This window comes from Nothobranchius furzeri, chromosome 1, assembly GCF_043380555.1.
Source record: "Nothobranchius furzeri strain GRZ-AD chromosome 1, NfurGRZ-RIMD1, whole genome shotgun sequence".
NCBI classification, from domain to species: domain Eukaryota; kingdom Metazoa; phylum Chordata; class Actinopteri; order Cyprinodontiformes; family Nothobranchiidae; genus Nothobranchius; species Nothobranchius furzeri.
In genome coordinates, this window is record NC_091741.1 from 59,927,226 (window position 1) to 59,944,338 (window position 17,113).

The 17,113-nt window shown below is 44.8% G+C and overlaps 1 protein-coding gene and 2 long non-coding RNA genes across 4 annotated transcripts; 2 read left to right on the forward strand and 1 right to left on the reverse strand.

The window, feature by feature from the left end:
- The first annotated feature begins 10,099 nt into the window (after nucleotides 1-10,099).
- On the forward strand, nucleotides 10,100-12,145 carry LOC139068894 (uncharacterized). Its single transcript, XR_011520142.1, has 4 exons — nucleotides 10,100-10,241; nucleotides 10,706-10,859; nucleotides 11,732-11,854; nucleotides 12,008-12,145. It is a non-coding gene; the product is annotated as an uncharacterized lncRNA (long non-coding RNA).
- Nucleotides 12,146-12,226: 81 nt separating this feature from the next.
- Nucleotides 12,227-14,937, forward strand: LOC139068893 (uncharacterized). Of its 2 annotated transcripts, none has more exons than XR_011520141.1 (8): nucleotides 12,227-12,331; nucleotides 12,415-12,519; nucleotides 12,595-12,627; nucleotides 13,560-13,607; nucleotides 13,720-13,811; nucleotides 13,892-14,156; nucleotides 14,297-14,503; nucleotides 14,586-14,725. XR_011520141.1 is itself a non-coding variant. In XM_070549487.1 (8 exons), exons 2-8 carry the CDS (start codon nucleotides 12,487-12,489, stop codon nucleotides 14,648-14,650), a joined length of 789 nt encoding a protein of 262 aa, XP_070405588.1. In that variant the 5' UTR covers nucleotides 12,227-12,331; nucleotides 12,415-12,486; the 3' UTR covers nucleotides 14,651-14,937. The 2 variants fall into 2 exon arrangements, 1 of the variants encoding a protein (XP_070405588.1); XM_070549487.1 differs by having other exon boundaries at nucleotides 13,892-14,202; nucleotides 14,586-14,937.
- Nucleotides 14,938-15,188: 251 nt separating this feature from the next.
- On the reverse strand, nucleotides 15,189-16,630 carry LOC139068895 (uncharacterized). The gene is made up of 3 exons (XR_011520143.1): nucleotides 16,430-16,630; nucleotides 15,465-15,528; nucleotides 15,189-15,378 (listed from the first exon to the last, which is right to left on the reverse strand). It is a non-coding gene; the product is annotated as an uncharacterized lncRNA (long non-coding RNA).
- Nucleotides 16,631-17,113: the final 483 nt, after the last annotated feature.

Here is a 17,113-nt window from a genome sequence, read left to right on the forward strand (position 1 = left end):
ATTTTGCGGGTTATTTTTAGAACGTAACTCACGCGCTTAAGGACCACTGTGTCACGGTCTGGGGTTTTTTCACACACTAATTGGTGTAGAGTCTCATCTCTCCTCTGCAGGTGGGCGTGCCTGGAAGTGGGGAGGCTGCAGCTAATCTGCTGATTAGCTGGCCAGGGATATTTAAGCTCCTGAGAGACGCCTTCACTTCGCTGTATGATTAACTCAACTTGGGTATTTCTCCTAACAGCCAAATCCAAACTAAGTTTTGATTTTGAGAATTTCTGGGTTATGGATTTTTGATTTTTGAGCTCTCTGTGTTTTTGACTGCTTGTTTTGCCTCCTGCAGATATCACCTATCAGTTCACCTCGTTTGCTGCTACCAACCTGGTTTCTTCACTGTCCACTCGTCTCTCAACGTCCTCCTCTGGTCTTCCCACTCCAGGCTGCCCACCCTCCCTCCTGGATCACCATTACCCTTCATGCTCAGCTCCCTCCTCATTTGGACTCCCAAGCTCATCAGCCTCCAGTAAGCCTCCTGCCCTCCCCAGACCGGTCACTCCTCCCTCTCTCACGAGGTCTCACCTCCAACCTGTAAGTTCCATCAGATCCAACATTCAGATTTCCGAGTGCCAGACATAACTCTCCCTGTTCCTCCAGGATTCTCCACACCTGAACCTCGCTTCTCTGCCGAATACTGCTAGACTTCCTATCAGCTCCTTCTGTTCTCCTTACTAATAAATTATTGTTCGTGATCTTCTTTGACTCTGTGGACTGATTCTGTATGTCGTGGGTTAGGCATCTACCACACAACATGACACACTGTAACGAGCACAGATCTCATCAATCTTTCCCACAGAGTGAACAAAGAGCAATAACCGGTCTTACTTTTATGATGTCTCTCCAAGTGTTCCTGCTCCGGAAATGTGCTGATGAATCGCTGCGTCATAATGTCTCACATCCAACTGTTCACATCATTTCCACACAGGGGCTCATGTCTGAGGTGTTAAACGTACCACCCTTGTTCTACGTAAATAAATGTTGCGGCGGCCGCACGGATTCACGGAAAACAGACATGGAGCTCTTCCTTGAAAAGCAACTATTATAAGCAAAATACCAGAAAAACGTCTAAATACACGAACAAAAAGTAATATAGACAATCTAGTGGGTTTTTCATAACAAATCAACCAGTAAACAAGTGTATCTGTATCTCATGTCTGTCGCAACCAGGAGTAAATGGGACCCAAGAATTCAACCAACACCAGAATGAAGCAGAAACTGTTTTTTATTGGTAAGGTCTTGTTGTTCTGCCCCAGATGTAGGACACAGGAACAGTTTGCTGGGCTGCTGAGAATTCCCTGCCAAGCAGCACTGGAACAAAAACAAAGCAGTTGGTCAGCGATCTCTCACCATGGGGGCCAACACAGAAGGTGGAGGGAGCAGTCTAGGATGGTACGCCAAACAGGGGCTAGGTAAAACACCTCAAGGTGTGTCTCTGGTGCTGACAAAAAGTCAGAAGGTGACAAACCACTAGTACATTTTAGTTAAAATGTTAATTTTCTGACTAAAACTGTCAGCGTTGTGCCGTTGTCAGGTAAAAACTCTGCACTGCATTTGAATTTAAATCTGCCATCGCTATTGGCTAAGAGGTACCCTAGAATGTTAGCTGGTACTATATGATGACAAAATGTTGTGTGCCTGTGTGTGTGTGTGTGTGTTAGTGGCTCTGCCCTCTCGTTCTGCTAGGCAACAGCATTCGTTGCATTTTTCAAACAGGAAGTGAGAGTTGAGTAAGAATCTGGTAGGGGTGACTTGCTCTTTAAAGATAACATCACATTCACACATCACCACACCTCATTCTATCCACATAGATCCATTCATCACATAAATTGTCAGAGTTGTCATGTTTTTAATTGTTTAGTTAATAAATTTCTTACTTTTTATAAACTTGACTCTCTTCTTGAATTAATATGAAGTGTGTTACGATCCCTGAATAAACAAAGAAGTCTAAATCTTCTGGTTAAACATTCAAAGACCAATCAGAACGGATTTCCATATTCATATGGAAATTCACATCATATTAGTCAAATGCTGTTTTATTACGATCACTGGAATATTCATAATAATTATGTGACACTTTTTTACTTTAAGTTTCAGATCTACGTGTCTTTCCGGCGTTTTCTTATTTTGTACATTCCCGCTACATCTAACCAGGTGCTGCAAAACAGCTCCTTTCCCACAAGACGGGTAAAAACAGATGAGTGAGAAATGACATAAAAACACAAACGGCACCAGCCATGAGACTGCCTTCTCTAAGAAACAATAACATTACTCCAGCTGAGACGTTTGTGGTCCCCTGCATTTTAATCATGAGAGCTGTACCTAAACATGTGATGTTTGGCTTTTAAAGCCCTGAGACATGGTGGTGCAAACAGCAGAAGCATCAACTTTAAACAAATACAGGAAATGCATCTGCTAAAGTAAAACAATGGGCTGAAAGCTTCTTTACTGTGTGATGAATAAATGTGTTATTACTGTGTCAGCAGATGAACAGGTACCAACGTTACACAGGTAGGGGTAGAATAGAAATAAATACGAGGGCTAATGGAAAAGATTTTAAACACTGCTGAAGAAATTAGTCAGTACCTGAAGTTAGCATCTGCAAAAGTCAGTATCTCACTGATGCAACTATAAGCAGCAAATTGTAAAATATGAAGTAAACCAAAAATAACTGGAAGTGTTCAAGGTGGTCCTTGATTTCCTCGCAGAAGCTGCAGAAACTGAATCGTAATTTGAATGTTCCAAAAAAAGGTGGAAACAAAATAGAGAAACACCTCCTGCAGACATCAGGAACAGCTTGACTATTGTGGGAAAACCTTGGCAGGACAAATAAAAAATTCTGAATAAAAATCGGAATATTTTAAGAATAATACAGAAACAATAAAAGTAACTGAGCAGTTTCCTGCTCCTCCGCCCTACTGGTTGAGAGTGGAATTACAACTGTCGCAAACAACCCTGCTGCAGCCTGTAGTAGCTAATGCTAACAATGAGCTAACATGAGCCAACCAATCCTAAAATAAATCACAAAGTAAAAAGATCTACACTGTTGGACAACAACATTATTACTTACAAGTCCAGTGGCAACAAAGCCAGGTCACCATCAGTCCATGATTTTGTAGCCTCTTTTAGCTCCCTCAGAGGAGTGTAGGCCAGGTCAGTGTTCACTCTGGTTTTAGCTCTTTGCAATACTTCCAAAGACATCACTCTCTTACTCTTCTTCCTAGGCTTCACCTGGAGCAAACAGAAAAAGCAAACTTATTTTTCTTCTTTTTATTGATCTGAAAACTGAAAATGCTAGCTGCTAGCATTACAGCCAACAGCCATAAAGCAGGTAAAGATCTCCCCTATAGGACATGTACTTGCTCCACAAAAGTGTCTGCAGTAGTTTTGGTCAGCAGAGGGCTTAAGAAGTGGCGTCAGATATGTAACTGGTCAAGTGTCTAATTTAACAATCACTGAGATTAAAGCTCTATTTTAAAGTTGAACTATCTGTTGTTACTTTAAGACCTTTTCTCTCTAAACTGCAGCAGAAGAGGAAGTGGACTAACAACATACTTATATTTGATACACAACCAATCGGAGGTTTTGTGCAGTTCCTAAAAGGTTCAGCAGGTGTTTCCTACAGAACTGCTTAGCAGGGCCTTTTTTGGGGTGAACCTCTACCGTGGCGTTCTGTTTTCATCCTAGTTACAGCTCCAGAAAGCTCAGCTGTCTCCCACAAAAGGTTCTGTAAGTGGGAAGTCACAAAAACACATGCACTAGTGCAATCAATTCAATTCAATTTTATTTATATAGCGCCAAATCACGACAAGAGTCGTCTCAAGGCACTTCACATAATAAACATTCCAATTCAGGTCAGTTCATTAAGCCAATCAGAAAAAATGTTTCCTATATAAGGAACCCAGCAAATTGCATCAAGTGACTGACTAGTGTCAGTGAGTTTACAGCAATCCTCATACTAAGCAAGCATTTAGCGACAGTGGAGAGGAAAACTCCTTTTTAACAGGAAGAATCCTCCAGAGGATCCTGGCTCAGTATAAGCAGCCATCCACCATGACTTGCTGGGGATGGAGAAGACAGAGCACACACACACACACACACACACACACACACACACACACACACACACACACACACACACACACACACACACACACACACACACACACACACACACACACACACACACACAGCAACATTGTGACATCATACGGTACCAGCTAACATTCTAGGGTACCTCTTAGCCCGAAGAGGGGACCTGGGTCCCCCTTTCCGTGAGCTTGCCACTTGTGGGAGGGGCCAAAGGGGTCGGGTGCATTGTGTGTTGGGTGGTAGCCAAAGGCAGGGACCTTGGCGGTCTGATCCTCGGCTACAAAAGCTAGCTCTTGGGTATGTGGAATGTCGCTCCTCTGGTGGGGAAAGAGCCGGAGTTGGTGTGTGAGGTTGAGAGGTTCCGGCTAGATGTACAGGTCCTTCACAAAAAGCAGCATATTGTGATAAAGTTCATTATTGTCTGTAATGTGCTGTTAAACATTAGACTTTCATATATATTAGATTCATTACACACAACTGAAGTAGTTCAAGCCTTTTATTGTTTCTAATATTGATGATTTTGGCGTACAGCTCATGAAAACCCAAAATTCCTCTAACAAATTAGCATATTTCATCCCACCAATAAAAGAAAAGTGTTTTTAATACAAAATAAGTCAGCCTTCAAATAATTATGTTCAGCTATGCACTCAATACTTGGTCGGGAATCCTTTTGCAGAAATGATTGCTTCAGTGCGGCGTGGCATGGAGGCAATCAGCCTGTGGCACTGCTGAGGTGTTTTGGAGGCCCAGGATGCTTCGATAGCGGCCTTAAGCTCATCCAGAGTGTTGGATCTTGTGTCTTTCAACTTTTTCTTCACAATATCCCACAGTTTTTCTATGGGGTTCAGGTCAGGAGAGTTGGCAGGCCAATTGAGCACAATATTACCATGCTCAGTAAACCATTTACCAGTGATTTTGGCACTGTGAGCAGGTGTCAGGTCATGCTGAAAAATAAAATCTTCATCTCCATAAAGCTTTTCAGCAGATGGAAGCATGAAGTGCTCCAAAATCTCCTGATAGCAAGCTGCATTGACCCTGCCCTTGATAAAACACAGTGGACCAACACCAGCAGCTGACATGACACCCCAGACCATCACTGACTGTGGGTACTTGACACTGGACTTCAGGCTATTTGGCATTCCCCTCTGCCCAATCTTCCTCCAGACTCTGAAACCTTGATTTCCGAATGGCATGCAAAATTTGCTTTCATCCGAAAAAAAGTACTTTGGACCACTGAGCAACAGTCCAGTGCTGCTTCTCTGTAGCCCAGGTCAGGCGCTTCTGCCGCTGTTTCTGGTTCAAAAGTGGCTTGACCTGGGGAATGCGGCACCTGTAGCCCATTTCTTGCACACGCCTGTACACGTTGGCTCTGGATGTTTCTACTCCAGACTCAGTCTTCCGCAGGTCCCCCAAGGTCTGAAATCGGTCCTTCTCCACAATCTTCCTCAGGGTCCGGCCACCTCTTCTCGTTGTGCAGCGTTTTCTGACACTTTTTCCTTCCCACAGACTTCCTACTGAGGTGCCTTGATACAGCACTCTGGGAACAGCCTATTCCTTCAGAAATTTCTTTCTGTGTCTTACCCTCTTGCTTGAGGGTGTCAATGATGGCCTTCTGGACAGCAGTCAGGTCGGCAGTCTTACCCATGATTGCGGTTTTGAGTAATGAACCAGGCTGGGAGTTTTTAAAAGCCTGAGGAATATTTTGCAGGTGTTTAGAGTTAGTTGATTCAGATGATCAGGTTAATAGCTCGTTTAGAGAACCTTTTCATGATATGCAAATTTTTTGAAAGGAATTTTGGGTTTTCATGAGCTGTACGCCAAAATCATCAATATTAGAAACAATAAAAGGCTTGAACTACTTCAGTTGTGTGTAATGAATCTAATACATATGAAAGTCTAATGTTTATCAGTACATTATAGAAAATAATGAACTTTATCACAATATGCTAATTTTTTTAGAAGGACCTGTAGTTGTTAGACTCAACCCAACGCATCGCCCTTGCTCCGGAACCAGTTTCCTCGAAAGAGGTTGGACTTTCTACCACTCTGGAGTTCCTCCTACTGAGAGGTGCCGAGCAGGGGTGGGCATACTTGTTGCCCCCATCTTGGTGCCTGTATGTTGGGTTTTACCTCGGTGAGTGAGAGGGTAGCCTCTCTTCGTGTGAGGTAAGGGTTCTGGCTGTGGCTTGTACTTATGCACCAAACTGCAGCTCAGACTCACCCTTATGAAGTCCTTGGAGGGGGTGCTGGAGAGCGCTCCTTCAAGTGATTCCCTCGTTCTGTTGGGGGACTTTAACGTTCATGTGGGCAATGACAGTGAGACCTGGAGATGTGTGGTTGGGAGGAATGGCCCCCTTGATCTGAATCTGACTGGTGTTTTGTTACTGGACCTTTGTGCACATCATGGATTGCTCATAAACGTACATCATGTTCAAGCATAAAGGTGTTCATATGTGCTCTTGGCACCAGGATACCTTAGGATGCAGATTGATGATTGACTTTGTAGTCATTTCATCTGATCCGCGGCCGCATGTCTTGAACACTCGGTTGAAGAGAGGGGCGGAGCTTTCAACTGACCACTACCTGCTGGTGAGTTGGCTCTGATGGTGGGGGTGGAAGCCGGTCAGAGTTGGCAGGCCCAAACGTGTTGTGAGCGTCCGCTGGGAACGTCTGGCATAGTCTCCTGTCAGAAATAGCTTCAATTCCCACCTCAGACAAAATTTCAAACACGCTCCGAATTGGATTAAAGACTACCTGACAAACAGACCACAGTTTGTGAGGCTGAAGAACTGCACATCAAACCAGGCGATCAGTAACATTGGAGCACCACAGGGGACTGTACTCTCACCATTCCTTTTCACCCTGTACACCTCAGACTTCCAGTACAAATCAGAGACCTGTCATCTACAGAAATACTCAGATGACTCTGCAGTTGTCGGGTGTATCAGAGATGGACAGGAAACTGAGTACGGAGAGCTGGTGGAGCACTTTGTGGCATGGTGTGGAAACAATCATCTGACCTTGAGCGTGAACAAAACAAAGGAGATGATTTTAGACTTCAGAAGAAACAGGGTGGAGTCAAACACTGTTTCCATCATGGGAGAAGAAGTGGAGGTGGTTGAGGAATACAAATACCTTGGAGTTCACCTGGACAACAAACTGGACTGGAGAAAGAACAGCGAAGCCGTTTACAAGAAGGGACACAGCAGATTGCACTTCTTGAGGACGCTTAGGTCCTTCAATGTCTGTAGCAAGATGCTGCACATCTTCTACAAGTCTGTTGTTGAGAGTGTAATCTCTTCAGCCATCGTCTGTTGGGGTAGTAGCATCAGAAGCAGGGACCTGAAAAGGCTCAACAGCCTAATAAAAAAGGCTGGTTCTGTTCTGGGGACGACTGTGGAACCACTGGAGGAGATAATGCAAAGAAGGATTCTCCAGAGAATCAAGAAAATGATGGACAACCCTGAGCATTCTCTTCACAAGACTGTCCGACAACGGAAGAGTGTCTTCAGTCAGAGGCTTCTTCAGTTTCGCTGCAACACTGACCGCTACTGGAGATCCTTCCTGCCAACAGCCATTGTAATATACAACAACTCTTTGACGACTTGATTATTATTATTATCCTGAGCTACTACAGCAATCAATTTCCCTCTGGGATTAATAAAGTATTTTTGAATTGAATTGAATCGAAGGAAGTGAAGGACATTGAGTCAGAGTGGGCCATGTTCAATGCTAGGGCTGTCGCGGTTGAGGAATTCCCCCTGCGGTGATTCAGGGTGGCTTAATATTGCGGTGTGCTATATTATTGCAGCACTTTTTTTATTGCAGTACTATCTAAACATAATGTTTACACATTTAAAAAAGGTAAAAAATTGCCATGCCTTCTTTTATAACACTTTACTGAATGCAGATCAAAGGGCAGTAACAACACAGATCGCAGTAACGTTTGTTTGTCCGACAGTCGGAGTCCGACTGAACTTAAAAACAACAAAATTCAGGAGAAGGTTAAACTTTTAAATGCAAATTTGGTAGGGCTGTAGCGAAGCCTCGACGACGTCGACGGCTCATTCTAAAAATTTGTCGACGTCAGATCCGGAAGTCGACGCACCGCAACCACTTGTTGCATCCCCAGGAGTTTGTAAATAGAGGAGGAATCTGCTTGTTTTTCCTCCAGTTCGCTCTCTTCTCCGCCTTCACTAACATCTCCGCCAAATACCGAAGACCCGGAACAATGTCCGTCCACTACTAGATTCTTTTCTTGTTTTGCCGGCCTTCGTCTCCCGGCAACGGACAACAACTTCCGGGGTCAGATGCGCTGCTTCGTCTCTACCGCAGATGTAGAACATCACCGGGAGCGTTTCTCCCTTCATAAAGGAGCTTCTTTCAGACATTAGGAGAGCTGTTTTGGTGGTAGCAGTCTCTCCTCCGTGCTGGTCTGTTTGCTGCTGGGTGTTTTTGGTTTATTTAAACTTGGTTAACTTGAACTTAACGTTGGTAAAGCTACTGTTAGCATCTTCGCTAACAGCTTCTTGCGTTGGGATAAGCTGTTACGTTTTGGTTTAGAGTTCATCTTTTTTGTGGTGCAGATCTCCCTTTTATTACATTTCGAGTGTTGTGGGTTTTCGGTTTAGTGTAAAATATCACCTTGAGTTTGGTTTAACCGCCCAGTTTAGAGTTTGGACTTTTGGAGATCCTTATTTTGGTCCAGAACCCAGTAATCTTTGCCCAGTGGGACATCCCAGGTTATTTGTACTTTTGTTTTAATTCCCCACAGGCAGAATTAGTTTTATTATTCCCAACCTGTGGATGGAAAGATTTATGATTTTTTGTAGTTGTTAATAAACCTGATCATCATTTTAACTTTTAAATCCCGTTATTGTCCCTTCCTTTTTGCACACGAGCCAAACTCCCCAGGAAGGGTCGTAACACCACTCGCCTCACGCACATAAGTGACCAAAACAAAGCAGCATGGAGAGACTCCATCTTCTACCACCTCTCAGGCAGCAGCCTGCACTCCCAAGTTCTACACGTCACCAGAACATAACCAACCGCAACACAATAAAAGCAGTGTTATACAAAATGGAAGGCCTGTAGTGTTTATTCTCTTACAGTAACTATTTATCAATTTTTTTGAGGAATTTATTTGAGATTTTCTGGTTTTTGTTAATTGTGCAATAAAAAATAATCATTAGATTAATTTTCTAAATAGTCATTAGAATAGTCGACTATTCGATAAAATATTTGTCAGAATAATCGTTTTAAAAATAATAGTTTACCCCCAGCCCTAAAATTTGTCTGCAGCATCTAACAAATAAGAAACAAGTCCCCATTTTGTTTAGTTGTTTAAAATCAAGCATAAAAAATTACATGTGCCGGGCGCGGGGCACTATCATTTCACTTTCGCACACGAATGATGGTGCTTTATAGCTCGGTCACATCCTTGTTACCCACAAGGAAAACCAGCATGTTCACCATATACGCTTTGAGAGAGGATCTGAGAGGGGTGGCAACATTTCCAGCAACACTGAAAATCCTCTCGGATGGTGCGCTCGTTGCACTAAAAGCTTCGAGTTGTGAACAAGCCCCCACAATGCCGCTCAGAAAATGGTCCCAACCCCGAAGTAAGAAAAATTGCAGTTCCACCCTCATCCGCTGGGGGCTGGTGCCAGAAGCGAGCAAATCCTCTTTGACTCCCATGTTGAAAATGCCGATTTCACAGCAGAAATAAACATGTTTACAGCCTGGTGCCAAAACATGTTTTTTGTCTAAATTATCTAGTTTATACTCATGACAACTCTGAGGGGGGTGAATTTTTTTCTCACTCTTCTGTTTAAGTGTATTGAAAGCCTAAAATTCTGTATAATTAATGAGCATCCGACACACGTGACCGCCGCCTCAGACCCACGTGACCACAGAGCTAGCTCCGTGGAAAGGCCTCAGTACAGCCTTGGCCCCTCCTGGAAGCTGTTTCGGGATTTTGAGTCTCTGTGCTTGTGAATTCTGTTTTGGATATTATTGGTGCAATTGTTGGACAAAATGACTTGCAGTGGTATTAATTGCACTAATAGAGCGTCCAAGGAGTCTCCACTTCATTTTTTTTGGTAAGTTAAAATCTATATTCGTATTTTATGTCACTGCTGCCTTTAAACTAGCTGAGTTTACCGAAGTAGCTAGCTAACCATCAGTTTAACATGTAGCATTTACTGTTTAACCATGAAATTTAAATGTAAAATACGGTAAAATAATTAATAGGGCATATTTAGATGGGTAATATGGTAAAAGATCAAAATGGGTTGAAATATGACGGAGCGCTAAGAGGGAGACTTCTGTGTCCATTCTTCCACCCGGTAATCCCCAGCGGTCAGGCCGGGCAGCCTGACCGATCCGGCGCCTACTTGCTGCGCCTAGCTGCTGCGCGGTCTGACCGCTCGTGGAGTTTTTCATGTCTGACTTTAACCGCATCTAATACTGTATTATGGCGTGAGCGCAACAGCGACAACTTAATATCGATGTGTAAGCAGCCTGAGTGGTAGGGTGTTTTCATCTGAACCCTTAAAATCTCCAGCAGGCTTGGAGTGACACCTGTGTCCATTCTTCCATCCGGTAATCCCCAGCGGTCAGGCCAGGCAGCCTGACCGGTGCGGCGGCTAGTTTCTGCGCGGGCTGACCGCTCGTGGAGCTCTCAGAGACAGATCTGACCGGAGAAATACTGCAGCTCGGTGAGAAGTCTATAGGGCATACAGCGTTTCCCTTAAATCCCACCGCCACGCCGACAAGATCCCAAGTTTCTTTGTTTTTGTTGGCGCTGTTTACCGAAGAAGCAGCGGGAACTAATATGTTGTCGCTTGTGATCACAGCCGGCGGGTAGCAAGTATGTACAGTCTATGATTTTACCGCTCCCTCCTGCAGTCTTCCCCTATTAAAATTTAAAATGTGTAACTTCATGTATTGGGATGAATGACTGATATTCATGTTAAACTCAAACGTTAGGCATTTAGGGGGAAAAAACTAAATAATAAACATTATACAGATGTCAAATAAATCAAACTGTAATTAAACAATATATTTTCAAAGTCTCGATTCTGGATAAAATCCAACAACATATGCTTTATAAATAAACACTACACATGGCTTTTACACACACACACACACACACACACACACACACACACACACACACACACACACACACACACACACACACGTTACATTGTGATTTCTTAGTAAATATTCTATTTGGCGAGAGATAAATTTTATTGTATTTATCCTAGTGAATCTATAATTAAACGGGTAAACTAGCAGTAGTACATCCAACATCAAAGAAAGTAAAATGTTATTATCAGGAGAGGGAGAATGATTAAGTGGTTAGCAGCAGTGTGCTAGATGATGGCCCCCTCCATGAGGCCACCACAGCTCAGCAGAACATCATTGTAGCTTCTTCTGGGGAGAAAAACACTTAGAGAAAAAATAAAGTTAACAGCTGAAATAGCAGGAAATAATACAGTTAAAGAGCAGATTGTAGAAGAAAGAAACCCCTGGGTTAAACTGGTCTGTCTACTGCATAATGCTGAACTCTAACATGTGTCCTCAGGGAAGGACCTGATTGGTGTCTAGAACCTGCTGAAGAAGCACCAGGCTCTGCAGGCTGAGATCACAGGTCATGAACCTCGCATCAAGGCTGTCACCCAGAAAGGAGAGACCATAATGGAGGAAGGTAGAGCAGGTCTGGTCCTGACATGTTTCTGAGGTGTCTGCAGGTTCTGGCTCACTTTGTTTGGGTCCAGGTCACTTCGCTGGTTCAGAACCCTCGGCCCGTCAGAACATTCTTATCCACCACGTTCTAACACCAGACCTGTTAACCCGACAGCAACAAGTGGCTCCAACTGACGATGAGACCGGGAAGGAGCTGGTTCTGGCTCTGTACGACTACCAGGAGAAGAGTCCTCGAGAGGTCACCATGAAGAAGGGCGACATCCTCACGCTGCTCAACAGCACCAACAAGGTTCGTGTGCCCTTCACAGCCGAGGAACGACCTCCAGCTCAGAGCGAACATCTCCACACCTGCTTTGTGTTTGTGTGACTTTAGGTTGTTTTACTTGAACTCGCGTCTTTAGCTGAATGAGGATGGAGAGACGGGTCGGACCTGGAGCAGGTCGAGGTCTTGCAGAAGAAGTTTGACGACTTCCAGAAGGTCGGACTTTTCCTCCTCTCCGTCTTCCAGCAGCAGCTGTCAGATCAGCTCAGGTGATAATCAGCTGTGCTTTTGTCCTGCAGGACCTGAAGGCCAACGAGTCCCGCCTGAGGGACATCAACAAGGTGGCATCTGAACTGGAGTCAGAAGGTCTGATGGCTGAGGAGGCTCCTATGGTTCAGGCTCAGGTGAGCGTCACCTGTCTGCAGCAGCTGGTCCCTCTCACTTCCTGGTTTGTTAACTCTGCTCGTCTCTGTTTGTAGCAACAAGAACATCTGGGTTCTGCTCCTGGAAAGGTGCGTGTTGTCCTCCGCCTCCACCAGAACCAGACGTGGTGTTTTTGTTACCACTCATTTGTTTGTTTACAGGATGAAGCCGACTCTAACCCCGGCTTTCCACAGGAGCCGTCAGCAGCACGTTACTGCAGCAGCACGTCATAGCTGCTGATAGGAACCGCTGTGGTCAACAGAACCTTTTCCACTGGAGCCGTCAGCAGTGCGAGTCGGCCGCGTCTCAGGAGCAGCATGTCGCGGCCTTTACGCGCCGGTTCTATTTTCTACGCGCGACGCCTCTGAAACGGGTCAAGTTCGACATTTTTGGGGAAGGAAAGACAGGAAATCGGACGCGGAAATTGAGAGAAGCTACCGAGATTTTCAGAATAAAGAACGTACTGCCTTCCGGTTGCTTTAATTTTAAAAACAGTTACTAACTGAGCGGCCCCGTGAGAAGTTATCACCTAGCTAGCGGTCTCCTTTGTTTTTCAGGTCCGTATTGGCGATTATAAAATGGACAGAACATAAAACACAAACCATGTTGTAGTTTTCTCCTGCTTGTTGTTGTGTTTACTGATGAAGTCACTCGTGTGACTTCGTGCTCGGTCGGTGACAGCTGCTCCCCTGCTGCTTCGCGTCTCGTGGGAAGGGCCAAGCAGCAGCTTACGCGAGCAAGACGTGCTGCTGCAGTAACGTGCTGCTGACGGCTCCCGTGGAAACCCGGGGTAAGACGGCGTCACCCTAGAAGGTGAGTTCATTCAGCTGATCAGAGGTCACCTCTGATGGCCGCAGTCACGGCCGACCGTGCTGACATCACACAGGAATTCAGGTGACCCGGCAGGCACCAGGTGCTGGTGAAAGTGGGGACATGTCAGCTGGTTGCCATGGCTACAGTTATCTTTATGCATCTGTATGACTGCTGACTGGTGTGTGTTTCCTGTGACCTTTGACCTCAGACCGTACGGTTGGGCATTCAGACGACGGCTAACTTTAATTCCATCAAGGTAAGAGGAAGCTCTTCCCTTCCTGTCTGAGCGATCCGTCTCCAGGTTTCCTTGTCCGGCGTCCAGCCCGCTGGCGTCCACCTTCATCTCACTGGGTTTGGTTTCTCTCCAGGAGCTGAACAACCGCTGGCGCTCGCTGCAACAGCTGGCTGAAGACCGGAGCAACATGCTGGGCAGCGCCCATGAGGTGCAGCGCTTCCACAGGTACCCCGCACACTTATGCGCCGCTTACGGGTCAGTAGAGTTTGGACCCACACTCAGACGGAGTTCTGATGTCTTCTCAGAGATGCTGATGAGACCAAAGAGTGGATCGAGGAGAAGAACCAGGCCCTGAACACAGACAACTACGGCCACGACCTGGCCAGCGTTCAGGCTCTGCAGCGTGAACATGAAGGCTTTGAGCATGACCTGGCAGCTCTGGGTGATAAGGTCCGCTTCCTGATCGGTACCAGGACCCGGGTTGTCTCTGGAGACACGTTCTTCATGGTTCTGGTGACTCCACCCCAGCCGTTCCTGATCAGCAATCAGCGGGGTGCTTTCCTATTTAAGGTGGATGGAGGACACAAGTTGACGCCAGAAGATTGCCTCAGTTTTGGTAGTAACCAGCCACTCGTGTTACCTCTAGTGTTCCTAGGATTAATGTTATTTCGTAGTGTTTTTGCTCTTATATTGGATTTACCATTCTTCAGGATTCCTGTCGACCTCATTGGATACTGACCTCTACTCCAGGATTTGGATATTCAACACACGGACCTTATCACCAGCCTCCATAACCCACCTCTCATCTCACCCAGTGCCCCATCCACCAGGACGCCCCGCTTCTCTCCACCTCTGCTCCCTCTCCTGCGCTTCCTCTCTACCTCTCTCTCCTCCAGCCAACACATGCACCCACCACAGTAAGTCTGCTGAACACCTCTGCCTGCCTACAATGGATTTTGAAACCAGAACCTAAGCTCACCTGTGTTCTCCCTCCTCCAGACGCTGAGCTGTTGTTGCAGTTCCAACCACAGACTTATCTGTGCACCTTAAGTTCCTCCTTATAAAGAAATCATTTTTTCCATCAGTTTTTGGTCAGTGTTGTATTCTGCATGTCTTGGGTTAAGTACCTTCCTCCAAACATGACACTCCTCTTCAAAGAGCAAATCTGTTCAGCACATTCTGACAGACAGACCACCATTCTTCTGTCATGATGCTGTACAGGACATTTTTAGAGTTTTTCTTTTTAAAGATAAATAGGATTACATTTAAATAGCAATACTTTCACATTATCATTTTCCCACACTTCTGTATAACTGTATTTTGTTGTTTTTCAATAAAGAATGACAAATTATTTAAGTTTGGATTTGTTGCACACAAATATAGATCTGTAAAAAATATCTACAAAGCTAATGTTTACATAAGTATGATTGGGTTTTGCAATACGCCACTATTTTAGTAAGATTTTTAAACCAAGTAAAGTTAGTAAAGAACAAATTTCTATTGTCTGCTAAGAAACTGTTGGGATTTAAAATGGGCCTGTTGTACAAATAACTTGTAAATGATTATTCCTCACTTTTGTCTTAACCAAAGAAATTCCAGTAATTGAGCAAAAACATTTATTTTTAACACTACATTTTATAAAACAGGGCGCAAAGTGTCGGCACATGTATGTATGTATGTCGATGGTCCGCCCCAACCGAACCAGGAGACACAGACGTCAGGGAGGCCAAGGTTGTCTCTGCAGCTCTCTGGGCACCATGCCTCACTCAGCTGTCTCCAATGATCCAAATGGCTATGGAGGAAAAATAACAGGTTTGTCATAATTGTTTAAAGTACAAAACCATACATGAAGTGGTGAGACAGGTATGTGGAATTTACACTTGCTGCTTTGTGTAGCTGATGTTGGAGACACACAGGCTGCCATGGTGACCTTTTAACAGATCTAAGAAAAAAATGAAAATTAAAAACTCCAAGACCTCATGTCATATTTACTAATCAGCTATGGCTGATTTATTGTTTGGATCACAGTGAGTTACACTAATTCTAATATATTTTTATTTCTATTATACATACATACTTTTTAACTGTTATTTTCACATGACTGTTATCAGGCTCTCTTGTTCTGGTTCTGATGATAACTGTGTCTTCCAGTAAGTTATCTTGTGCTTACTTCATCTGTAGAATGTCTCTTTACTTTTGGTAAATTGTACTGAGTCCAGAATAAAGACTAGTTGGCTGTACAAGATACAAACAAGTATTACATTTTGGAAATATATGAAATGTATTTAGGCTGCTAATTTAGCACGAATACTAATAACTGCCATATTTTCCGGACTATAACTCGCACTTTTTTACATATTCTGGCTGGTCCTGCTACTTATACTCCAGAGCGACTTATATAACAAAATATGTAGGCTACACCGCGCTGCTGCGGGCCGACTCCGACCCACACAAGAATGAGTTCCCCTGTCCCGCTGGGAGGGTTTCAAACACCGCCAGCATCTGTTAGAGCCTGTGGCGGGGTGCTGAGGGCCGGCTCCAGCCCAGGAATGAGCTCTCCTCGCCGGCCGGGAGGGGTGGAAACACCGCCATCCTCTCCTCTGCTGGCTGTTGTTCATTCTGTTATGTTTACCGGTGCTTGTGTTGCAATGTGAAACGCTTGGTCTCAGATTTTGTAAGAAAGATAATAAAATGTCCCCCCAAAATACGACTTAAATATATGTTCTCTTCTTCATGATACATTTAATGGCTGGTGCGACTCAGGAGTGATAGCGCCGAAAAAAACTACTGAAAACTTGCTCAAAGCAAAATGTTTTCATTACGGAAATAAATTATAAACTTACCGATTTAAAACTTTTTTAATACTGGTACTTCTCACGAACAGGCGCAGAAAACCTCCACCTAAACTCCGTGTAAGGTTCAGGTCGATGGGTGTTCCAGTTAGCTCCGGTTGGGTTGAAGCTAGGTGGCTACATCCGTTAGCTCGGCTCCCACCTCCGCTTTAGCTTTGGGTTAGCCAGGGTTAGCTTCAGGTTAGCTCGTAGCTAGTTCGCCTGGGTGTCGTCACTCGAGCCCAGCCTTACAGCCACACCCTCAGCGCCTCCTCTCTTCCCTTTTATGGAATTGTCTGGGCTGGACGGAACCTGTGACACGGTCAAAATGGCGGTGGTGGCCACCTCCCATTATAGACAACAAACGTGTTATTGAAGCCAATGGAATCCGTTTGTCCAGTATATGTACAGTCTATGGTTGTGAAGCACGTTCCATCCGCGAGCCGCATCACTGCGCGGAAAGTGAATGCGTCAAACATAAACCAAGCTTAAATCAGGCTTTACGCACACGTACTTGCGTGCGACTGGCGAGCAAAGGGAATCTCTCCCGGTTGTTGCTCCACCATGTCAGGGGGGTTTCTTTAGGGTGGATGCATTCCTCCTGCAGGCAGCGAGGGAGCTCCAGCTCGGCTCAAACTCTCTTCGGGACGGTTGCAGAAGCAGTGCTTGTCCGGGACTTCAGCAGGTCTCCGAGCA